A 24342-nucleotide genomic window follows, 5' to 3' on the forward strand; every position below is an offset into this window, starting at 1 on the left:
TCTTCTCTTTGCTGCTGCAATTAAAGTCAATTAAAGTACAGCAAAGCAAGAGTCAGTTCGTTTACAAGCACCAATGTAGAGTGAAGGTCAAACTGGTGCTTCCTGAAGAGTGCAGTTGAGTAAAGGGGAAGTTGTTGCAAGAGAAAGACACACTGGCCAGGAACCTTTGGAGAAGTTACAGACAAAAACAGACCTAACTAAAATAAGTGCGACACATTTAGCTCAATAAAGTGGTCGGATCATGAAACGAAACACGTTTTTATTTTTTTTCCTCCAAAAGAGGGATCGGCCACACGGCGTGAATATTTTCAATGAATCAATATATTCTCCAATTGAATACAAAAACATTATTTGCACAAGAAGAAACATTGAATTAGAAAAACAATCGAAGAAATAAAACTTTCTTTCACAACATTTCAGTCTGAACGGTCAGTTATTTTTAACAACTTCCTCAAAACACTGTGTAGACAGAACTCTGCGTGAGACGGAACACGAGTCAGCATTTCTACCTTGACGGCTTCGGTTTAAACTCATCCATAATAAAATATTTGTCCATTAAAAAACACGATCATTCGCTTGTATTTTACAAAAGTTATTGACCTTTGCCTTCATGTGTGATGTTCGGGGTCGTCATCTTCATCAGTTTGCAACATGATTCGTTTCGTTAGTGTCTATAAAAGTCCCACTTGTGGTGGATGAGGCAACTGGACGGACCAGGTAGCGTTTTGACTCAAGCTTCCTGTGCAGGATCCTAAATAAGTATCTTCACTTCCTGGTGTAGAGTTTAGCCTGCTGGCACTTTGGAAACAAGAACCACAAAGACGCTTGTGTCTCAGTTAAGAACAGAGACTGAGGGATAAAGAAGGAAAAGTGTTTGGCTTTGACTCACACCGACAGTACTACGCCCCCTGCTGACCCCTAGACCCCCTCACTCCTCGTCCACATCTGACATGTTATTTCACCTGCTCATCTATCCTGTCACCTTTTCTTTTCTCCTTCAGCTCACTTTCCATCACTTCCCCTCGTCTTCCAACTCTCTCGTCTCCGCCATCTTCACATTCACGCCCCCTCCTTCTTCACCTCCTCTCTCCCTCATCACGCTTACATCTCTACTCAGTGTCAGTTACCTCTCATCTGGGTCAGCTTGTGGGTTTTAACAAACATCTGGAAATGTTCTCTTCCCCCCTGAAGGTGGGGGGGGGGGGCATCACATGACCCAAGGATCTCCCACAGCAAAAGATCCTCCTGGTGCTCTTTAATTACGCTCCTTCAGGTCTCGGCCCTGGTCTAAGTGCTGAACCAGGATTTTTTACTTCTTGAGCAGCTGCTTCCTCTGCTGGTCCCACAGCGCCTCCAGGTGGTCAGCCCTCTTCTCAGCAGCCTAGAATAGCGAGAGTGATGCATTAGTGGCATCACATGTAGACACTCATTTACATGTGTTAGCAAGACTGTATCTTTCTACAGAAGCACCAGGTGGCCTCGCTCACCTCTTGTTGCTTCCGGAGAACATTGACAGCCTCCTCCTTTTTCAAGATGGCCGACTTTACCCTGGTTAACAAAAAGAAAGCTTTTGTGACATTTATGCAGATTCATTGCTTTTAAATGTCCCATTTTATGCTGGTTTAGCCTGACATCACCTGAGCCATGCAGCACTTCAGTAACTTTCTTTTTATAAAACACACATGTTTATCTCTGCACTCTCCACATCCTCACGACACTACAGCTGGAGGAAAATATCGATACACTTATATATAGCCATGTTTTTTCTACAATACCATATTGATTTTTCAACAGAACTGTATAAAAGAAATTTGTCCTTTTATAGGTATTTAAATAAAATAACTTAATTTTAAAATGTACAATCAACATGCTACCGCTCACAGCATTTGTTCATTTCTGTGTCGCTATTTAAACTTCTTGTGGCTAAATGGCAGCAGTCTCTGTTCCGCTCCTAAAGGAACCATAAAATCCTTCAAGATCCTTGATATGACTGAGGACGAGAGGATACATCCGATTACAGCATTATTTAAAGCTGATGTTTGGACATATTTAGTGAGATAATGAAAGCAGTTAAGAGTTTGTCAAGATTCATATGGTCTGTAAATTCTGCAACACCAGAGTCAAGTACTTGACAATACTACAAATATATCGTTGTTCATACAGTATCACAATTTATTCCCATATATTGTATTGTTGCCCCTGTATCGTGATACGTGTCGTATCGCCAGATTCATGTCAATACACACCCCATAGACAACGCTCCCTATTTTGTGATTGGTAAACAGAAAACACAGATCATAAAGTGAGAAAAAAATGAATGTGAATCAAATCTAACGGTTAGTCACTTTAAGCCTTGAATACGTTGAAATATAATACATTTTGAGAACAAAAAAGGATAAGTTGATGAGATCATTACGAACAATATATGTAAACAGTGAGTTTTCTTAACACTCTTTTTATTCATCCCTTCTTTCATTTGACTAAAAGGCGCCTCACAACCATCAAAGAATAAAATGTGAGCCCACTAGTTAATGTCATATGCAAGCTGGTGTGCGGACTCACCGCTGGTGGACTTCTGCTAGCTCCTCCTCCTTCTCCCTGGTGACTCGCTCCACCTCCACCTTCAGCCTCGCTCTGACCTCTGACACCTGCAGTTTTACCCTACGGTTCTCTTCTTCAGTCGTCACCAGACGGTCTGCGAACTCCTGCCGGATCACGTCGGCCAGGTTGCTGCGCTCGCCCATCAGATGGTCCCGGGCCTGAGTGGTCAGTTAATAAAGTTAAATGAGGTGTGTTTACGTTTCCTAGGATTTCCAAACGTCACCTGTGTGACTTGATCCAGGCTCTGCTCCTTCTGTTGGAGCTGGTTCTGGAGTCGGATCAGTTCTCCCTCCATCTGTAGCTGCAGCTTCCTCAGCTCCTGGTGTCGCTCCTGAGCCTCCTTCTCAGATCGCTCCATCTCCTTCAGCTCCGCCTCATATTTCTCTCGCACCCTCTTCACCCTGAGGAGACGAGGCTGTGAGTGAGGATGCTAAGGTTGGAGGCGAGGATGCTGTGCGAGTCGTACTTGTTGTCGGCTGCTCGCTCACACTCGTCCTTGTCTCGGCTCGTCTCCTCCTCCAGCGTCCAGATTGCGAGCTCGATCTCTTTGTCCCGCTCTCGCCGCAGCTCCTCCCTCAACTCCCGCTCACGACTCAGAAGCCACGCCTCCTGCAGGGAACATGACCAAGAGAGACTTATTGAACAGGGCGTTTCCATTTCACTTCACAGATAATGACAGTACACACCTCTTTCTTCTTGTAGTTCTCCTCCCATGTCTGCTTGTGAATCTCCAGACGTTCTTGCAGAGTCTTCATCTCAGCCTGTGGTGGTCAAACACAGGTCAGGTCAGTCCAGAACCAGCAGGTGGTCAGACCAGGACTCTGCTCCTCACCTGGTGTCTCCTCTCCAGCTCTTCCCGGCTCTTGTCCAGCTCCTCTCTCAGAACCCGTCCCGACACAGAACTGTTGTCCTCCAGCTGACGACGCAGCTGTTCCAGCTCTGCACGCTGCCTGAAGTACAGGGGGAGAGTTTGAACCAGCAACCATTAACTGAACCGCTAAAATAGAAATGGTTCCGAACATGGATGAAATCACTCACAGTGACCTCAAAAACACTTTGCTCATGGGCACATGGGTAGATGTAAATGTTGTTCCATCTCCAACTCACCTTCCTGCCAGCTGAGCCAGTCGCTCCTTCTCCTCTGACACCTCCTTGTAGAGACGTCTCCTCTGCTGTTGGAAGGCAAGTTCCTCGTCCTGAAGCTGCCTCTGGTACCTGTTACACACACACACTTGTCAACTACAGCAACAAAACACGCACACTGTGTGTGGAGGGTTCTAACTTCTGCTTGAGCATCTCTCTCTCTCTTTGCAGGAGCTGGTCCTTCTCTTGCTCCATCTCTCGTCTCAGCTCCTCACACTGCAGCAGAGAACGTTGTGTCGCTCTCTCGTCTGCCTGCAGCATCTCCGACTCATGCAGGGTACGTAGGTTCTTCACTTCCTGCTTGTGCTTTAAGATCAACTTCTGGATCTCGGGCTCCAGACCTGTGAGAGTAGGAAGAGAGTCCAGTCAGAGCAAGTTTACCTGCTGATGGACCCTTGCTGGATTAAGAACATCCAGGAACCTTTGACTGTGATCTCTTTAATCTTCTTGGTCTTCTCGTCGATCCACTTCTCTCTGCGGATCTTCTCGCTGGCGCTCATGAGGTCTTTCAGCTTCTTGATCTCCTGTTGAGAGAAGCAAAGATGTCAGACGTTGACTGGTGCGTCTCTGTGACAGAAACCTCCCACGTGAATCATCTCCATGTCAGCAGGGGAACAGGAGGACTGATCAGCAGCTGATAAAAGTCAAGATTGACGGATGAGTGGATGAACAGATCGATGCAGGGACAATCACATTGATGGTAACAGAAAGCTATGATGTTAGCTGGATTTTTAACCAAAGAAAGTTGGATGACCTTTAACCTTGTCTGTCAAACTGTAATGAATAAGTAGACAGATGCCTTTGAGAGAGTAAGACAGTAAACAAGAGAGTGAGAGAAAGAAAGAAAATAAGTGAGAGGTAAATAGAGAAAGATAGAGAGAGAAGAAAGAGATAAGGAAATACAAAAATAGAGATAGAGGAAACAAGAGTGCAATAGAGACAGTGAGAGCAAGTCAGAGAGTGATAGTGAGAGAATAAATGAATGAATGAGAAGCGGGAGTGAGAAAGTTACCTCACAAAGTGGTCCCAGAATTTGCCAGACCTGAAGCCGGACAGAAGCAGAAAGAGCAAGAGGAGTGGTAGACAGTTAGACCAGAGAAGCAGACCAGGAGGAGTGAGGAGGAGCTCACCATGTCATGCTGCTCCTGCATGTGAGAGATCTTCTTGGTGTACTTCTGGTCCACCTGTTTCAGCTCCGCCATCACAGCCTCGCAGCGCTCGCTCAGCACTTTCTTGTCACTGATCAACTGTGGACTGACACCAGTAAGGAGGGACCGCAGGACACATGACAACTCAAGACCCACCTGGTCGATGAAGGCCAAGTGTCTCTGGATAGTGGACTCATACTGCTTCCTCTGGACCTGGAAGTTTCTATTGAGTTCTTTCTCAGTCTCCTTCACATGTCGACTCGTCAGCTCCCTCTGCTGGGTCTGAGTGGCAATGACAACACAAGATTAACACCATGGCTGTGAGTTTAGAGATGTGTGCTACATTTTGTATGTATGTGTGGTGTGTGCTCACCAGCGCCCCCTGCAGCATGTTGACAGCACGTTTCTTTTCTTCCAGTTCAAGTTTGATTCTTGTCATGGAGCTGCTGAGCTCATCAGCAGTTGCAGATGCAAGTTCTGGGCAGACCAGGTCTTCCTCAGACATGACCCCCTGACAACACACATACACATGGTAAATAACAGACTTAAAAAAACAACATATATATAGATAGATATAGATATGGATATTAACTAGGGCTGGGCAGGTTGACACATCAGCATTTAACGGCAATATTTATTTTATCGTGCATTAACACATGTTGCTTTACGCAGGATCATTGATGCATTAAAAAGGAACATTGCCTGTTTTTTATGCTCTAAAAACTATGAAAGTTTTTGCTTTGTGTGGTTCATGGGTTGTTTTGTATCGCGTGTAAAAGATCTTATAAAGAATTTATTTTTCATTCATTTTAAATGGCATGATTGTGTGCGTCTTAAGACTGAATGAGCTGCTGATCCACTGTTGCAATCGCTTGCATTTGGGATTTCTTGTTGGATTTAACAAACACTATTTTTTTCGACCAAGTTGGAAACTGACATAAGTACTTTGATCACAGGATTTTTTCTTTAATGTTTTTGATTACAGTTTTTTTTCTTTTATTACACTTGTTCACATAAAACTAATTTATATTATAAAAATTATGATTTCTTGGTTTATGAGCGCTCTCAGTTAATTAAATTTTGCTCGATAATGAAAGTACTTTAGACCCTTTGGTTTCGCCCTTTAAAGAGTTTGTGCGCTCATGACCTACATAGAGAATGAATGAGGTCTCTGGAACGGAACTGGTCTTTCGTGTGTCTGAGCAACAGACAGAGCTTGGGCCTCATGTACATGGGTTTTACGCCCAAAATACCACCTTTTACGTCAAAGTCCATATGTATCAATGAAAAGATCGGTACAAAGTTCATAATTCCCACAAGGTCTGTAGGTCGCATACGCCCGGACCAGCTGCTTAGATCCATGACAGCCTCACTAGTCACGTTGAGATGTTTAATCAGAGTTACATTAACCATCAATATTGATCATAAATTAACACACAGTAGTCACACGAGTGGATATTAAATTATTCACAAACTTATTAATATGTTCTCATTCACCAAATTGATGATCTGTATTTATTAAGACAACATCAATCCTTTTATAATGAATACTTTAATCCGCTTTTTTACGTTATTCAGAAAAAAAATTAAAGGAATTATGAACTTGTTTTTATAATATAACAAAGAAGATCCGCATCTGATACTTCAAGTCAACAAAAGTCATTAAGATTTTTGTGAAACAACGTTTGATCAAAGTGAAGCTGCAGAATGAAAGCAGCTGAAACCATGTGATCACGCAATCGGAGCGATCTCTTTGAAAAACACACCTATATAAATACAACGTCAAATGATTTGTTAACTTGTCATTTGTACACAAATCATTTTTATTTTATAAATGTAATAGGAACTAGCATGTGTGTTGCAGTTGCGTCACACATGATTTACAGTTTTATTCTTGTTAAACTCATTTCATTTTCTGGACATATTTAGTAGAAGGTCTACGAAGATCTTAGTACACGAGGCCCCTGATGTTAAAAGGGTTTGCACAACAAATTTATGGCACTTGAGTTCGTTCATATGGTATAAAAAACATTTAAAATACAACTACTTTTGATTTATCTATATTTAAAAGATATTTTATTAAAAATGTCAATGTCCTCATTTTGCATGTTTGCAATGGTTCTGACCTCTCGCTGTGACCCCGAGGTGACCGAGCGGGGTCGTTCCTGCTCCGAATTTTCCATCTCGTCCAGGAAACTTATGATGCTTTGCAACTTAGCATCCGAGAGGAGAGCGCCACCATCAGGCAGAACCGGTGCGTGACTGAGCTGACCATGACGCTCCAGGTTATCCGTGGTCAGGGAGTTGGACTCAGCATCCTTGAATGAAATATGTAAATTGTGTATCAGAGACTCTCTACCTTTTAAGAAGGAGGTGATTAACCAACCTGGTCAATCCAGGCGTACTTGTCCTCTTGAGGACTTTTCTTCGGGTCCTCCTGGTGGCTCACGTTGGGTTCTTCCTCCAGCAACTTTAGGGTCTCCAGCACATCGTTCAATGTGGTTTTGGACGGCTCCCCCCTATGCTGCTCCTCCACACCAACCGATCTCTGAAGCATGACACAGGTCAGTAAGAAGAGTCACCAGGTGAGACTCTCAAGTTGTTGCTTACCTGGGAGCCCTGGGAGCCTCTGTGGTTGGACAATGCTGGAGAAACGGCTCTGAAGTCCAAGATTTCAATCACCTCAGCTTTAGCTCGAGATTCTGGCGGAACACATAAACCCGGGTAAGATTGTTAAAAACAAGATCATCACCCCAGATGTTAAATCACTCACCATTGTTTTTACTCTTCATCTCAGCTGACGACATCATGTCGTTGTTGCTAGGCGACACTGGATCTTGGCTAATTGGAGAGAAACGTGGTGTTCTGGGGTTAAGCCCCGGGGACTTGTGCCTCTGGTTTTCCACCTCTGCCTCAACCACCCCCAACTGGACTCTCTGCTGCTGCAGCTCCTGTGTCCCACCAGAAGAGGGAGTCTTATATTACTTTAGTATTTTATAAGATACGATTAACCCTTCAACTATTCCAGTAGTTGGCAATTAAAATCCACAAGGAGGAAACAATATATTCTGTGACTGCTGTGTGGTGCCCTGAAGCCAGAGAAAGACTTGAAAAAGAAAAAGGGCCTTAACTTGAAAGTAAGGATAGTGTAATGATGACATTTAAAAAACAACTTAAATTGTTATTTATTGTGTAGTTTTAATGTAAAAATCAAAAAGTACGTAAGTATGGATTATGGTTTTTAAAGCTTCTTTCAAATTGTTTGGATTAGACATTGTTACCTGGAAAGCAGTAAAGGGGGAGAGGTGAGTTCTTTCTTTACGCAGCATTTTTCTGTCAATCTCCTGATGTTGAAACCCAGTTAAATCTTCTTCCACATTTTCATTCTGATCCTTCGAAATAAATAAATGTATTGAATGAACAATTAAAACATTTTTGTGCTTATCTGAGTGGACGTTTACCCGAGAACCCTGTGAGCCCAGATGGTTGGACAGTGCGGGGGACACGGCTCTGAACCCTGAGAGCTCACTGGACACAACGTTGAGCTGGAAATCTAAGAACAGAAAAACAGAACATTTCAGCAAGTATCCAAGTTGTTTATTGACTTGACATGAATTGAACAAACACTGACCTGTGTTCTTAGCTTTGTTGTCTGGGGACATGAGACTATTGTTGGCAGAAAACACCGGACTTCTAATGGTGGGAGAGAACCTGGGAGGTATTCTTAAACCCACCAAAGCTGCTGGGTTTTCAAGCTCCGACTCCACTGATTGATCCAGGAATGGTCGGTTCTGCTGCAGCTCCTGTTTCTCAACAACAGGGGGAGACCTTGAGTAATCACCAAAATGCACCTTGACTTTGAGCAAATCTAGAATAAAATGATTTTGCATCATGACAATGATGTCACACCTGAATGGCTGAAAGACGCGCCAGACGAGCTTTCTCCTCACGGATCTGCCTCCTGTCGTCGTCTTTCTTCCTCTGTGGCTCAAGAGTGGTGATTTGTGTTTGCTGCTCCCACTCCTGCAGGGCGAGTCCAGTAATACAACTGTTGCATGAATTTCCTTGGTGTCAAGGTGATTGTGGGGATTACCCGTTTGCTCCTGGTGAAGCTGCGTCGCAGTGCTGCGCGACTGCGGAGACGCTTCCGAGTTTGATGTCGGTACCAGCACTGGATGGTGACGGCGGCCCGGTTCACAAGCTGGATATACCTGTGGAGATTTGAATCAGGACTTAGAACTGGAATGTTCCGTCTACGTCACCGTTGTCTTCCTCTGACCGCTCACCTCTCCGCCTCCTCTTCAGTGACCTCTCGTCTCTGCGAGTGGACCGGGCTGCTGCAGTGGGCCGACACGGAGCTCCTGTTGTTGGAGGAAGAGAAGTTCTTCTGGTACTTAGTGAGCGGGCCATGGTCCGAGGAGATGTCATCATTAGCTGATGCCTTCAGGAGGTTGCTGCAGCATAAGAGAGTGTCATTATATTTAATTCATCCAGCTACTAAAATGTCTCTTTTTTACATAATAAAGGTTTTGTGTATTTTTTGTGTGTCCAATTCAACCTCTCCTACAGTAAAGATACTGGAGGGGCTGGTTTTCGGGGCCTTTTAGAACTTTGGTTTGGAAAATTGGTTTCTTCCAATTTATTCTTCCAATTTATTTTATTTTTGAGTAACTCACTTGAACGTGGGCTTCTGGTTGGAACTTTTAGGCGTGAGAGGCTTTTCAGAGTAGTTGTTGTGAAGGATGGTGGTGACAGAGTTCCCAACAGCTCCCTTGTTACTCCTGGACAGAACAGCACCAGAACAAAGGTCAGTATTTACACTTCAAACACCACATTCCATTTGACATGTTTCTGTGCTGGTTTTGGCCGGTGCCTGAATTTGATGATGGCACATGAAAAATCCAGTCAAAATAATTTGTGTTTAATGTCTTCAATTATATAAATGTCAAAAAAACAGTTACAATAAATGACATAATACTAATAGTAATAATAAAAGAAAAATAATAGGAATAGCATAACAATACAATTATACAATAATTGTATATCTAACACGGAAAATGTAAAGATTATTATTGCAATATTTTTGTTTTTCACTGAAGTAAACACAAGATCTCATACACACCAACAGGAGCATGGTGGAGCCAGCAGGTGTGATAATGGTTCAGTAACTCACCTGTTGTTAGCAGTGAAGCTAGCAGCCAGAGAGATTCCAACCTCTCGTCTCTTGAGGCCGGTAGGAGAATCCACGGTGCTGTGGGAGCTCTGAGCTGGAGCCAGTCGTGGCTGATCATCCTAAAAGAGGGAATCCGGTCAGAAATGATTTCAACAACAAAAACATCATCATCATCGTCATCATCATCATTTGTTGGGTGAGAAATTACCAAGATGTTCCAGGTGGTTGTGTCATGTGAAGGTTTGCCAACTCTGGAGACTTCAGGGCTGTGGTCAAACATGGTCGGGTAATCACCATTCTGGTCCAGACTGAAATTAAATGTCATGTCCTTAATGCAGACCAATGAACGTCAAAATCCTTGTTTTAATTTTCTTCAAGTTGAAACCTTAAACGAGAAATATGACTATGCCATCAACAATAATAGAGCCAAACTTCTCCACTAGACTTTGTTTAAGGTTTCAAGTCAAGAACAAAACCTCTAACTTCGCCAGTGAGACAGTTTCAGACAGAACCACACAACCAAAAGTCAACCACAGGTGAAAAGTGATTTGCAGACCAGATTTTAAGACCATCTGTCGGTTCGCCTTCTGTGACCTCTGACCTTCACGTAGATCTATGTGTGTGCAGGCGTGTGTGCAGACAAAAGCAATCTGACACTATTCAAGCAGCACATTCCTCCACTTGTCCACATGAGTAAAGAGTGTGTGGGGGAGTGGTTTGCTGACAGAAGCGTGGGCATCTGGGGGTTAGGACTTCTTCAATGTAAAGTCTCCCTGATTAAGGGCGTGGGGGCTTTTGTGCGAGTGGGTGAGTAACATGACCTCTGATGCATCCTCCCCCTTCTACTCGAGACAAAAAAGGCTACCCTGCACCCGGCAGGAGCACGACAGCCATTGTCCACAGATGCTGCAGGACCAACAGCTGTGGATCACTTCCAGGGGCGTACTTTCTCTAGACTAGCGTCCATCACACATGTTTGTCTGTGTCATGCTATTTAAGGAGCAACAACTAGGCTGTTATATGTAGGACAGACTGTGCTGACGATGATAGATTCTGTGTTTACCTTGAAGCAACATTGGTTTGCTGGTTCACATGGGTTGTGCTGTTTGACCGTCTCAGGTTCTTAATAGAACGCGAGCCGCTGAAACTACTGTCACTCTGCAGAGACAAAAATACACAACATTGTTAGTCACGTAGCATATGGTATGTGTGGAAATGAACATTTATGTACAAGTTTTTGTTTTCTTCTCTTAAACATAATGTACTAAAATGCGAGCTAAAAAACTGGAATTAGAAAAATTAAATTCAAAACTATTTTAGCACTAAAGATTCACCAGCGTATTGCGTTTCCCTCGTCCGTCCGTGGCCACAGACACCGAGCGTGATAAATATTTGCCGGGCGAGGCACTGCTTGGGCGTTTGGACATGGCCAGAGAAGTTCCAGACAGGCTGAGGTCCAGAACCCCCCCGGGAGGAGCCGTGGGGATGGATGAGGGGCTGTGGGCCGCGTGCATCATTTGAAAACCTGCCAGATGGTGGAAGCAGAGATGAACACAAAAGGCCACAGACAACACTTCCCACTGGGAGTTCAACTGGTGTGGGGACCACAGAGGCAGGTGGAGGAATGGACACTTTCACTTTTTTGGTTGCCAACGGTGACCAAATACAAACTGGGGTCAGCTGACTACAACTACAAAACGCAGCAGGGAAGCATGTTGATGCATTCACTGTATTTATAATAAAAATAATACTATATTTACTGCCAAATACAATGCCATGTCCTCTTCAATCTGAAAAATAATTAGTAATAAGCCTGAAATTGACATCACAACAACATGTAGTAGTTTGACTTGATATTCCAGCTGACGGCGAGCACTATAAAGTAAGAAATGATTATGTTTGTGGAGATAAAGTTTGGCTTTTGCGACCTTCACATCTTGCTTTAACACCATATTTACAAGGTGAAAGTTTAAGATAATAACATCCAGAATAACGCTATGACGTAAGCGCTCGTCTGAATCCACTATGTTGTGGCAGGTGTTTGTTAGCATATGATGTTTAGCATATGATGCTAACAAACACAAAAATACGCAAAAGAAAAAAATGACAGTTTAACTGTAGAAACTTTCACCTTTTATTATTGAAATATGTGAATAACCAGCTACACGTTTGTTAGTACACCCGCAATGTCAGCTACAGCATCACCCGTACGGGTAAAAGCAGTGAGTCCTTAAGATGTGACGAACACTGACGAAATATAAATAATATAAACTAACGTGACTTTGGTTCAAAATGTTATGGAAAATAAAATACAAATGTACTACTCGTTGGTAGAACAAGGTTTTAAAGACTCGTATTAACACCGAGCTAGCTTTAGCATATCTAGCTCAATGAATTGAATACAACCGACATGTTTGCGGGATTTACTTACTGATAAATCACAAAAGCATCGTATATTTGAGAAGATCCAGCAGTTTTCTTGTCCTCGGTTTAAATCTCCAGAGAAAGTGTTTCTGTCTCTCCGGACGGAGGAAAGGCAAGATGAGAACCAAGTCATGCCCCGCCCCCTCGCACACCTACTACTGGTGGAGAGTCAGCAGGAAGAAGATGCACTCGCAGGTGATTGGATAAACGGACCCGTCCATCAACCGCTGAACGATTAATAGGCGGGCCCCCCCAAGTGTTTTCAACATAGAGGTCAGCGTGTTTGACGTCGTTGTGTTTTTGGACCCCTTTTATTGTCATGATGAAAAGAACATGTGATACATACAGATCTCAAGTCACAGTTTGTGATTCTTACAATTTCAACACCCCCAAAAAAATACCTTCTCCCATGAATATATACATAACAAATGATGTTTCACAAATACTCTTTGGTGGATTTAACTTAAGTTACACAAATGCTTAATATTCTAATCATCTTAATACACGAGGAATGATCACGAAGCATTGATACCCTGCCATAGAGAAAAGGGATTATTAGTGAAGAAATTATTTCTGTTGTATTGATTATTATCGTCTTAAAACGTTTTCTTTAAACAACAAAAAAACAAAAAAACAAACATGTTTTTCTCCAAAGTCATATTAGAGCATGTGACACTTGACAATGTTAAGATACACTTGTAGACTCAGTGTTATGGTAAAAATTGTATTGTGCCATTTTAATTCTGTTTCACTCAGTGAAAATAATGCTAACATTAAACATTAAAATGATCGAACCCATTCCAATAAAAAATCACATGTTTTCCATTCTTATGTTTCAAATACAGGTTAATTGAGCGTTGATTCTAGCTCCTGAATAAACAAATGAATCCTCCATTACAAGTCATACACAGTTGCTGTTCATCGTTTGATCCTAAATTCAACAGCTGTCGTCCACACATCAGCGCCTTGACCCAACAAAATCTCCTCTGGAAATGACTCCTGTCCTAACAGAGGTGGATGGTCCTTCTGGTCCAGATGTGTCTCCAGGGTCGTCTTGATGCTGGAGACCAAAGAGAGAAGCTTAAAAATCTTGCTTGTTGATCTACAGTTACTTTACAACAGCTAACCACAGTTATGTTGTGCTGGCAGATGGAGGAGTCACGTTGGGGTTCACAAGTCAAATAGGCTTTTGACAGCCTGGAGTCGACCCATTGTGTGACCCACACCCTTCACAACACAACCAACACAGCATAGCTCCGCAGTCAGAGTGGAAGTCCCAACAATAGACACACTTCTTCTGGTTGCAGGTAAGTAGTGCACGTGTAAACATGAATGACTGTGCATTTAGCCTGTTTCTCTGATCTTGTCCAGAAAGATGTGATAATGTTGATCCCATTATAACAGTGGTGGGCTGTCAGGGCCAGCAAGGCCTTCACTGCTGGCCTAAACACTATCAGACAGAATCCCTGACTTATGTTTTAATATATTTTTCCATGAATATGTATTAAATTATTTCCAATAGTGTATGTTTATTTTAGAGCTTTTATCCAATCATAATTCATAATTCATAATAGTGCTGGTGTCTGTAGTTTAAAGTAAGTGGCAATGACGCTGTTGCTTTAACCAATCAGATTTCGATTTGGCAACACCGAGGCCATCTAGCAGGCGTCCAGTGACGTCAGCATTTTATCGTCCTTTGATTGGATGTTCAGAGAAATACTAGTCAGAGCTAGCAAAGCATCTATAGCTAGCGGCACGAACTAAAATATTTTGCAAGTGGATTTCATAACTTTTTTAACAACCCACAATGGTTGACGGAGGAGAAGAAATTGATTTGGTCGCACTTATGCTCACAAAACCATTTTCAAGACAGACTTTTCCAGAAAAACTGGACATTGTGAAGAACGGTCGGCAGACTCCGAAGCTAGCAAGTCTGTCCCAGCCGTACAACAGAGTAATCGAATTCTTCTTGAGGAAAGAAAGGAGGATGGACTTTGCTTACAAATAATCAGTAGTTTTGGTGAGTAATGCATTTTATTTAAACATTTTTATATTTGTGTCATTTAATTAGGTTAATATTGATGTTTCTGCTAGAGATGATGTATGTATGGCAGCTGTGGCTACAGTGAAAAGAGACTTGTTGAATCGTCCTAATTGGGTTTCTTGCTTAAGCAATGACATTCTTTCTTGCTACATGAGATACCTTTCTGTGATGCAACGCCCTGTTATACTGAATTTCTGTGTAATATTGATGGTTTCTATAGCCGTGGAGTCATAATGATGGCATTAGGGGTGGATTAGTTCATGTAGGACACCAGTGAAGGCCTAGGTGTGAAATGCACGGCCCGCCACTGCATTATAATGAGGTAGTACCAAAAAAATAAGTGTCACCTTAATGTCGTTTTAAAAGTTAAAAAATCTACTGGTAAAACAAACCAATAATGAAAAACTATTAATACAATAAGAAAAAGTAATTGGGGCTATATGCCCATATCACAATTAAAGCGGTTCAAGAACAAACGTTGAGAACTTACTCCCAGTGTGGTTGGTACAACTGGTCAGGAGCAAGGCTGTGGGTCTTCAGCAGCAGGATCTCATGCAGCTCTAGAGAGAATGCTTCCACGTTGGTAAGACCAAGAAAAGCCTTCAGCTGCTTCCTCTGGTCCACCTTCAGCTTCTGCCGGAACTCTTCTGGGATCCCTTCAAACGGATCCTACAAAAGTCTCAGATTACAATGTGATCCAGAACAGAATCAAAACTATATGATGGAGCGGAACTAAAATCTGATTAGTGTTTATTAAATCCCATTCTGTCTGTTCTCACCTGCAAATACCTGCTTCTACATTATTATGACAGGGCAACTTATGTGAACACCCAACTCTCCTGACTCACTCTCATGTTTCAAAAGTTGAAGTCTTCCTCTCCAAGATGCAGTAAGTCACTCATCATGACCATGTTTAGAACTAATTACTTAAGTTCTCCCCCGTCTGAAATCCCGGCGAACAAGAGGTTACGAGAGCGGAGTCCATTATGACGTAATAATGGTCTTCACTCCTCCTCCAGCCAGATGTAATCATGCCTTGGTAGTGGAGACTTCTGGGATTAATGACGCGCGGTGAAAAATCCTGATGTTTGACCAATCAAAGCAGATTGGGTGTGGTTATGGTAAACAAGATTTCATCTCCAGAAAAGTGTTTTCAGTGGCTTAAACACTATTTCTAATGTAAATATTTAAATGAAAATAGAGTTTTTTACAAACAGACACATACTGTGACGGTGAATCTTAAATGAATTATGTAACATATTCTCAATCTTTTTTGTAAACATTTTTTACTTTACAGAAGCAGTATCTAATATATATTTTTTTAAGTACAAACAAATTAAAACCGAAAGTAATATGAATGAGAAGGGACATTGTGAATATTAATAAATAAGATTAAGTAGATAAAGTGCACATGCAGCCACTTCGGCTGTTACTTATACTACCAGGTTAATGAAAATATGAATAGTTTGTTGATGACATTGATTTGAGGATCAGTTGTAGTCAAACTGACCTGCTTCCTGCTCAACATGAGCTCAGACTTCCAGCAGGTGAGCAGCTGCCAGGTGAAAATGGCGTGTTGCAGTCGACTGGCCCTAAAACTCTGTAAGGTCAACATTGATGGTCAGTCGAAGTTAAACATTCTTAACTAAACATTGATGAAGGAAAATCAGGGCAATTCATTATTTCGTCACCATGGAAACAGTTTTTGTTTACCTCTGCAACAGAGTTAGAGATTTGAGCTTTCAAGAGCAGCGATTCAGACAAGAAGGTTTTCAGTCCAAGGTCACAGTCACCGCCAGTTTTGGCAAGGAAACGCAACCCGATCTTCAGCACTTGGATGGCGTCACATACGTCCGTGTAAGAGCGCAGAACTGTCCGCACCGCAGCACTATCAGAACCTTTCAAAGGCTCCTGTGAGACCTTCTTTCTGACCTCTGTCAGAACCAGGGAGAAGTCTTGCTGGTGTCTGTTCTGGTGCCGGGCGGTGTTCTGGAGGACGGATGAAGATCAATAGAACGCTTGTCCGGCTAACATTTATGTGACAATAACTTACTGCTTTGATCAATGGTTTGCCCGCAAAGAAGCGTCGGATCATTTGGTTCTGAATGGCTTCAAAGTCGTAGAAGACGTGCATGTCTCCACCCTTCTTCAGTGTGTAGTGACAGTTCGCCAACACCAGAGGCAGCAGCTGTCGCTCGGGCTCACACAGGGTCAGCTGTGTCTCTGAGATACTGTCCAGAGCAACACTGAAGTCGCTGAAAAGCAAGAGGGACGCATCCCAAGGTAAGATGATGTTCAAATTAGAAAATCAAACACATAGAAACTGCACTGAAAAAGGAAAAAATCCAAACTCTCGAAAAGAGATGAATTTAACCAACCTGCTGTCATTTCGGCTAATCTTCCGAGACTCTCTCACCAAGCTGTTATGTGTCTCTGAGAGGAAGTCCACCAGAATTCGGAGACATGAGCCGGGTCCACTGCGGCTCGGTGACAGTAACTCGCTCGGACTTTTGAGTGTCAATTCACTGTTACATAAACTGACCTCCAAACCCAACCCTGCTGCTGCTCAAAAACACAAATATATTTGTGATCAAAAAAACATTTAGTGCTCACAACTGGCTAAACAAAAAAAACATTTAGGACAAAAAAACAGACTAATGCAAGAAGGTGTGTTCCCAACATATTTGGAAACCACTAACAAATATATGAGAGATTTAACAGCCAAACACACACAAACACAATGTACAAACAGGCAAGTGTAAAAAGAAAAAACGTACCGTTGTTAACAAGCTCTGATCGTAAGAAGTTCCATGTGTTTAGGAATCTTTCCACCATCTCCTGCAGCTTTTTCCGCTGGGGCCCTAACACACACACACACACACACACACACACACACACACACACACACACACACACACACACACACACACACACACACACACACACACACACACACACACACACACACACACACACACACACACACACACACACCCCCCCACACACACACACACACTCATGAATATGTCAATAAAGAAAAAAACCAAGACTATTGAATCAAACACACACGCATTTACCTGCTGGTATCTTTTGGATCATTTGAGCGACGGTTTGTGGAGTCGAGTCCAAAGTGGACGTAAACGTACGGGTCAGGTCCAAATGAAGAGCAGCGAGCTCTGGAAGGTTGTGTAGCTGTCTGACACACTTGATCTGGCACACACAGACACAGAGAAAGGTAACTATGGGGGAGCTAAAGGTGATTGTTACACTAAGTACGTATTTATTCAATTGTGATTCATTAAAGTGATTCTCCCCCCTAGAGCACTTCATCATGGTTCACACTTGGCTGAGTGTCTGACCACCTGTCAATCAAGGACCAAGCTGAGAATGAAGAAGGTGATGTGTTTCTACAAGGATGGATGTAAGTGACGATGTAAACATGTTACTGATGATGTGACGATGATAATAGAAAACATAAAGATGATCAATAAGACAACAACAGTTCTTCACATCATTACCTTCTTTAAGAAGAGGGTCAGCAGGGTTAACATCTGCCTGTCACTTTCATCAATCAGTTGACAGAGCCTCTCGAGTGTCAGCGTTTTGGAAAGATCCCAAAATGTCGAACGCTCCGTGGGACCGTTTGATGGCAGCGCTAATATTTTTGCTGGGTCACCAAAGATGACCGACATCAATGGGGTCCCACTCACACCGTTGTCCGCTCTGATCACCTGCTGTGCCGCTTGCAGACACTGTTGCTTCTGAGGAGAGAGGTCAGTCAGGAACTAGTTCTACAAGCATGAAATAATGTTTGTGAATGTGCTAGTGCAGGACAACTTGGTTAAATCACCTGATTAAGAACTTGGTCGATGGCCTCCCTGCAGACCAGCTGCTCCCACTGTTTGCGTCCCGCTCTGGTCTTCAGTTCCTGCCGTCCTTGGCCTGAAATTGAGCACAAAACTTTGAAGTCTTCTATTGATGTGAGCGGGCCGAAGCAAGCTGGGGAACCAACCCTTGCCTCCAGTGGACGTGTGAGCAGCATTGATGATCAGATGCACTATCAGCGTTGCGTCATCTTCATTCAGATCCAAACTTTTCCCCAAAATTTCCAAGTCCTTTTCCAAATGACTCCACAAGAAAGTGAAAGCATCACTCGGCGTTGGGTGAATCATGTGGCTCAAGTTCTGTGGTTGATGATAAGCGTTAACGAAAACAGTAAGATCAAACAAAAGATGAATGTTGCTTAATTCTGACTCTGGGGTTTTGGACGGCGGCCTGCATCATGGAGAGGTGCAGCAGCATGCGCAGAACACAGGACTGGACATATGTTAACTGCCTCTCCGGAGCCTCCGATCTGCTTGAAGCTGCACCAAGAATGTGTCCAGTGCGAGTCTGGTCCCTGCAGGCAAACAGAAGAACATTAAGGACTTGTTTGTTGCAAGAAGAGGTTTGGATTTAAAATACCCTCGCGGGTCTTGACTGAATCCTTGCTCTGGCACATGTCTCTCTCCACCGATAGGAGCTTTACAGTCTGGACATCGAGATTTCTCCACCGGTTTTCCACACTGGCACAGAAATGAAGCTTGTGGGAATTTTATAATTTTTTTTATTCCATGAGGACATTTTTCAGATTAAGTTTATTTACACATTTTTTAAATAATCCAAAATATTTTAAACCAAATCCTCAATGGATGAATTCTTACCTCCCCAACAAAGCAGGCATGTCCGTTGGCACAATCTGGAGCAACAAGGGAGGTTCAGTCTAATTTGCTGGTGCAATCTTTAACAAGAAACAACACAAAAACAAAACTTACAGTATTGCTGCAATTCCTTTTCATTTATCAGCCATTGTCGAGCGTCACTTGTTAGGTCTTCAGGCATAGTTGGCAGGAAGAAGTCCTGTGAGATGAAAAAAAAGGACAATCAACATGTTTAAATTTATTTTAAGTAACCATATTCGTCAAAAGTAAAAAGTAATCCACTGAGACTCACATTAGCATCTTGGGTCTGAAAGGCAATCAACCTCAGAGGATCCAGCAAAGAGTTCATGCTGAGTAGAACTGAGTCCAGATGGACTAACAACTCCAGCAACTTCAGTTTTAGAGAAGAGACGCCTGGGGCCACCTTGAGAACTGAGCCCTGTCCGCCGACACTGTTAACCAGGAGCGATGAGCAGAACTCTCTGACCTGCTTCTCTTTCACGTCCTTCAGCAACTGGTTCAGTCTTAAAACGTCCTGCAGTTCCAATCACATGGCCTTAGCAAGCAATTGTGTGTCAGTGTGTTTGTCTGTGTGTGTTTGTGTTTTCACCTCTTCTGAAGGGTGTACTCTCACATTAGGAAACTGGAAGCGACTGGTGACACGTCTGAAGAGAGTCAGAACCAGGAGGCCTATCCTCTGACCCGGCAGGTTCTTTTTATGGCAAACATAAATGGTTTTGGGCGAGTACTTTAAAAACGTTTACTTGTACTTTACTTGTTTTTTATATATTGTTTAAATAAAATAATACAAATATTATCAATATAGTATAGTATATAGTATAATAAATATAGTAACAAATACTATATATTCTTAAAGGCATCTTCTTCTCAACAGCAAAATAAAAAAAAACAACTCAATAATAATTCCTGTCTGACCTGGACCTCTGTCTTGAACCTGCCCAGTTGCCCTTCCACAAGAGCCAGGTCCAGAGCGTCTCTCAGAGACCTGTATGGTGGCCCGCAGCAGAGGAACAGGTCCATCTTTGTACTAAACGATGATTTCTGACGACAGAGATATTGATGGATTAAATTAACTCTCACATGATAATTCAGCTTCTCTCTGATACCTGTAATCGCAGCAGCTCAGGCGGGAAGATCCATCTCCATCTTGGTTCACTCATCAGTGTCAGTACAAGGTCGAGGCCGGAGCACTGGTTTAGGACCCTCAGCAGATAGATCCTGATCCAGTCGTTCTTTACAAACTCATAAAGAGCCTTTATCTGTTCGAGGAACTGTATGGCTGCACCTCCTTTCACTGTAAAGGACCAGATAAGGTGCTGAATTTGCTCTTCATCATTATTTTAATATCTCACTCATCTCCACATCTGCTCTGCCTCTCATCTTATTCCTTCTTCTCACCCATAGCTTTGTGTGCATTGTCCCTGGTCTCCTTTAGCATCAGAGCAGCCGTGTTCAGACAGATCTTCAATCTTGCAATATCAAGCAAGAACTCAGCTGGATCCTGTTGTCTGTCTGCAGTCTGTTTCCGGACTACTCTGCTCAGGAACATGGTGTCAGACCTCAGCTGCTCTTCTGAACTTGATGCTGGGCCACTGGTTTTAGAACACAGCAGCGAGTCCTGAAAAAGAAGTGTAGGTTCAATCACATACATCCTCAGCCAGGTCGGAAGAGACGGGTCACTCAGGTACTTGGAAGCAGTTGACGAAGAGCAGGTAGAGTTTAGTGTGGTCGTCTTGATCAAGCAGGTTCTCTCTCAGGTTCTTCAGGTACTCCTGGATGTGGATCTTCGCCTCATTAAAGCTAGAGGAGAAAAAGTTGTTTTTAAAGCTCTTGTGTGTGTGGAAAAAAATAAATTTGAGGACGCCTACACCTACTATCTGTGCTCAGACCAAGATGAGTTTGTCAAATGTGATTAGAAACAGTACAAATTAAGACATTTTGGCCTACGATGGATTCAAACTCATGAGCAGCCACATCACACTCTCACCTGTGTTGTAGCAGCAGCTTTGGCAGCACAGATCGGACCACTGGGCTGGTGTCTACACACTCCAGGAATGGTGTGAGCTGCCGAGTCTTGTAAACATCACCTGGAGGTGGAGCAGGAGTTGAAGGTGAATCAGGAAGTTCGTGACTCTCGTATATAATCTATTAATTCAAGGCAGTGGTGGAATAATTAATTTCCTTGGGGGGCAGGGGAGGGCGCACATTAAGTTTTACCTTACCTTACCTTACATTATATACAGTACATTCAGAGTGTCTGAGGGACCGTCAATGGGAAGTAAGGCTGAAGTAAGGTTATTATCAATAACACTTGTATTGTCAAATATTTAATTCATTATCCATTTAATTAAAATATATAAACCATAGAATAAAGGTGGATAAAATGTTTAAATATAATAGCACTTAATTAAAAAAATATTTTGTTCATTTACTCTAAGGGAGACTAACCACTCGCAAAAATGATTATGATTTAAAACAGGAAAAAGTCATTTCAAAAACCAAGATTAAAAAAAATAATGATATATAATAACAAGGCAAAACACTACAACTTTGACCCATCGGTGCCACCTGCATCAACCAAAACCAAAGGTTCTTAATTGTTGCTAGTAATAATGACTGCTTTATAGGAGGCATAAAAGTAAGCAGAGCAAAATGTCCGCGTGAGGTCAAAGTCGAGATAAGTAGGGGGATTTAAATGAGTTATCAAAGGGATGCGATAAATCAGAAAATGAATTCAGGGTAATGGGGGATGAAAGAGTAAAGTAGGAGTGAACATGGGACTGGTGCTGCAACATACCATCAGCTGTCACTAAAATGGAGAAGAGCAGCTCAACCACGCCCTGTGCTGGACACTGCCCCTCGCATAACCAGAACCTTGACACAACGTCCAGGAAGAAAGTGTTGCAGAATTTCCTGATGTCCGACAATTGTTTCAAAGAAACTCTGGTGTCAGAAAAGAGACATGAAAAAAGATGAGAAAACCTTTGTTTGATTGCAAAAATGTATCACCTCGATTTGCTATATTGAGTCCAAATTTAATGAGGCTCCTCTAGTCATAATTGAAGTTACAGAACTCCTAGTGGAGGTCAGAGCATCAGGTGTTATTGACTTTTACAGAACAGACATTATGGAAGTATAGGTCACATTTAGCAGCATAACTGGCAACAAGGCAATGAAATATTTCTAAACAATAAAGGCAAGAGAAGAGGCAAACTATTTATGAGATTTACACTTGATTTAAGCACCTGTGTACCAAAACAACCGTATCTAAGACTGAAAAGATTTGTTACTGGCTCCCTCCACTGTTAGAACAGTGTAATTGCAACATTATTAAAACAAACATCTCAAGCCTTTCAGCCTACGTGTGCATTGTTTCTTAGCTGATAAAAAAGGGACTCTTAGTACCACAAGAATTAAATTAATTAATCAGATGCACAGTTCAATTACTAGCTAGAGATTTCTACTTAACAAGTCAAGCATGCATTTTATAATATTGCATGTTAAATAGGATATTTATATGAACATGCCTTGGGATATGACTAACACACATGTTTACTGGGAGTCTTGCAGGTTCTACTCATGGGACTATTACAGATGTAAAGACTCACAGGACACTCTGGTTTATCGTGGGCCTGTAGTCGTTTGGCAGTTCCTTTCGACATGCGGGACAGAAGAGCATCTGTTGCGTGTTGAGACTCTGCTGGACACATGGAAGGCAGAAAACATGTCCACATGGAAGGACGGACGGCCTGTCTCTGAGCTCCGTCAGGCAGATAGCACAGGAAGTGCCGAACCTAAGTGACACAATGACACAGACATATTTAAATGATTTATTTCTATTAGTATTAACAACTTATTTATACGCCCAACAGAGTAAAAGCTATAAAAATAAGTAATTTTATTGTTTATTGTTTAGATTGTTTATCCTTAAGCCATGCAACATTACACAGAGGGACATCTTTTATGTAGGGCTGTATATTATCATCCCATGGGCCACACTGTTCATATTTTTAAACATAACATGACTGCACTACTGCTTGCAATGCTTCAGACAATATAAAAAAAATTAATTAAGGTAAGGTAAGGTAAAACTTTATTGATTGAAATTGTTTAATTAGTCAAAAAACAAATGATCAACGTGTCAAATTCGTCACGTGTCACACAACTTTTTGTATTGTCAGTTTTAGGGGTTCAACACAAATTATAAGACTAAAACATCACTTAAAAACATCAACCAAAAATATTATTTTGCCTTCTATGGTTTTTCCACAGAATTGGTCTCACCTTAGATCCCGGGTGATGGACTCTTCATGAAAGGAATTGAGGATCCGTATCAGCAGTCGAAGGGTGTCTATGCTGCGAAGGTCTGGCGAATCCTGTGTCAGCTAACAATAACAATTAATTTTTTTAAAATGTGGTTCAGAGTTTATTTAGCAATTATTACTGTATTCTTTAGGTGTTTTCCAAACTTTTGATTCAGAGTATTGATTAAAACAATGTGTGTGCATTTTAAGAACGACTAGTTAATCTCTCGCCGTTTTGTTTTATAAGTTCAGCAGCTGGTAAGTAAGAGTTAATGTTCTCAGAAAAGGAAGTGACATAACTTACGTTGAGGAGCTGACAAGAGTGTTTTATCGACAGCCCGGTCAGTCTGTCTCCGTGCCTTTTCACGTTAAAAACTACGTTCTGGACGAAAGACGCCACCAGCAGCAGACTGGACCACGTGGACCTGCCAAGGATATGCTGCATTACAATCTAACTTTGCCTGATGAATCCTCCCATCAGACACACCTGAGTGATTCCAGCTGGTGAACACTTGCAGGTTGACACAGAGAGCGGTACTGCTGAGCGAAGGCTCGGTCAAGACAGGGCTGTAAGCAGTCCACTCTGCTGATAAATGCCTCGCACTCAGACAGTGATTGCACCGTCAATAGTTTGGTTTGTTCCACACAGATGCCCAGAGCTTTAATGTCCTCAACCTTAGAGAGAGGAAGAAATGATGCAAGTGCTTATGTTGCCAAAATAGCACATCAAACTGTATCTAGGTTCACCACCGTGAAAGTGTCCTAATTATTAACAGAACAAGAC

General features: G+C 42.3%; 2 protein-coding genes across 3 annotated transcripts in view; both read right to left on the reverse strand.

The window, feature by feature from the left end:
- Positions 1-226: 226 nt before the first annotated feature.
- Positions 227-12595, reverse strand: cep131 (centrosomal protein 131). 2 transcript variants are annotated; one of them, XM_087783929.1, is made up of 30 exons: positions 12497-12595; positions 11400-11590; positions 11129-11223; positions 10274-10373; positions 10066-10184; positions 9569-9673; positions 9179-9346; positions 8986-9103; positions 8802-8915; positions 8524-8695; positions 8354-8445; positions 8174-8284; positions 7666-7843; positions 7503-7594; positions 7279-7440; positions 7019-7210; positions 5266-5403; positions 5049-5174; positions 4875-4991; positions 4757-4786; positions 4166-4268; positions 3884-4085; positions 3709-3816; positions 3434-3551; positions 3288-3362; positions 3068-3210; positions 2825-3002; positions 2563-2759; positions 1488-1548; positions 227-1381 (listed from the first exon to the last, which is right to left on the reverse strand). In XM_087783929.1, the coding sequence occupies exons 2-30, from the start codon at positions 11580-11582 to the stop codon at positions 1310-1312; spliced, it is 3669 nt and encodes a 1222-aa protein (XP_087640055.1). In that variant the 5' UTR covers positions 11583-11590; positions 12497-12595; the 3' UTR covers positions 227-1309. The 2 variants fall into 2 exon arrangements, with proteins under 2 accessions (XP_087640055.1, XP_087640056.1); XM_087783930.1 differs by lacking the exon at positions 4757-4786.
- Positions 12596-12781: 186 nt separating this feature from the next.
- Positions 12782-24342, reverse strand: part of LOC148085844 (E3 ubiquitin-protein ligase rnf213-beta-like) — a 32171-nt gene continuing 20610 nt past the window's right edge. The window contains exons 40-66 of the mRNA XM_087782959.1: positions 24046-24233; positions 23863-23983; positions 23539-23639; positions 22863-23048; positions 22052-22197; positions 21242-21341; positions 20943-21054; positions 20653-20872; positions 20361-20548; positions 20170-20295; positions 19844-19945; positions 19526-19768; positions 19348-19432; positions 19237-19271; positions 18998-19098; positions 18788-18932; positions 18546-18717; positions 18384-18475; positions 18052-18294; positions 17611-17743; positions 17311-17394; positions 16912-17095; positions 16587-16788; positions 16247-16522; positions 16044-16133; positions 15024-15202; positions 12782-13549 (exon numbers count right to left, since the gene is read on the reverse strand). Coding sequence (XP_087639085.1) covers positions 13408-13549; positions 15024-15202; positions 16044-16133; positions 16247-16522; positions 16587-16788; positions 16912-17095; positions 17311-17394; positions 17611-17743; positions 18052-18294; positions 18384-18475; positions 18546-18717; positions 18788-18932; positions 18998-19098; positions 19237-19271; positions 19348-19432; positions 19526-19768; positions 19844-19945; positions 20170-20295; positions 20361-20548; positions 20653-20872; positions 20943-21054; positions 21242-21341; positions 22052-22197; positions 22863-23048; positions 23539-23639; positions 23863-23983; positions 24046-24233 — 3996 coding nt within the window. The 3' untranslated portion in view covers positions 12782-13407. The remainder of the gene's footprint in view (positions 13550-15023; positions 15203-16043; positions 16134-16246; positions 16523-16586; positions 16789-16911; positions 17096-17310; positions 17395-17610; positions 17744-18051; positions 18295-18383; positions 18476-18545; positions 18718-18787; positions 18933-18997; positions 19099-19236; positions 19272-19347; positions 19433-19525; positions 19769-19843; positions 19946-20169; positions 20296-20360; positions 20549-20652; positions 20873-20942; positions 21055-21241; positions 21342-22051; positions 22198-22862; positions 23049-23538; positions 23640-23862; positions 23984-24045; positions 24234-24342) is intronic.

This window comes from Callionymus lyra, chromosome 2, assembly GCF_982586985.1.
Source record: "Callionymus lyra chromosome 2, fCalLyr1.hap1.1, whole genome shotgun sequence".
Classification (NCBI taxonomy): Eukaryota; Metazoa; Chordata; class Actinopteri; order Syngnathiformes; family Callionymidae; genus Callionymus; species Callionymus lyra.

What these genes read in the sequence shown, in the direction of transcription:
- cep131 (XM_087783929.1), bottom strand. Translation starts at nt 11,582, where the DNA reads ATGATGCACGCGGCCCACAGCCCCTCATCCATCCCCACGGCTCCTCCC. An exon ending in TAAAGAGATCACAGTCAAAG is followed by an intron (nt 4,086 to 4,165) that starts GTTCCTGGATGT and finishes CTACTCTCACAG; the next exon opens with GTCTGGAGCCCGAGATCCAG. An exon ending in AGAGAGATGCTCAAGCAGAA is followed by an intron (nt 3,817 to 3,883) that starts GTTAGAACCCTC and finishes TGTGTGTAACAG; the next exon opens with GTACCAGAGGCAGCTTCAGG.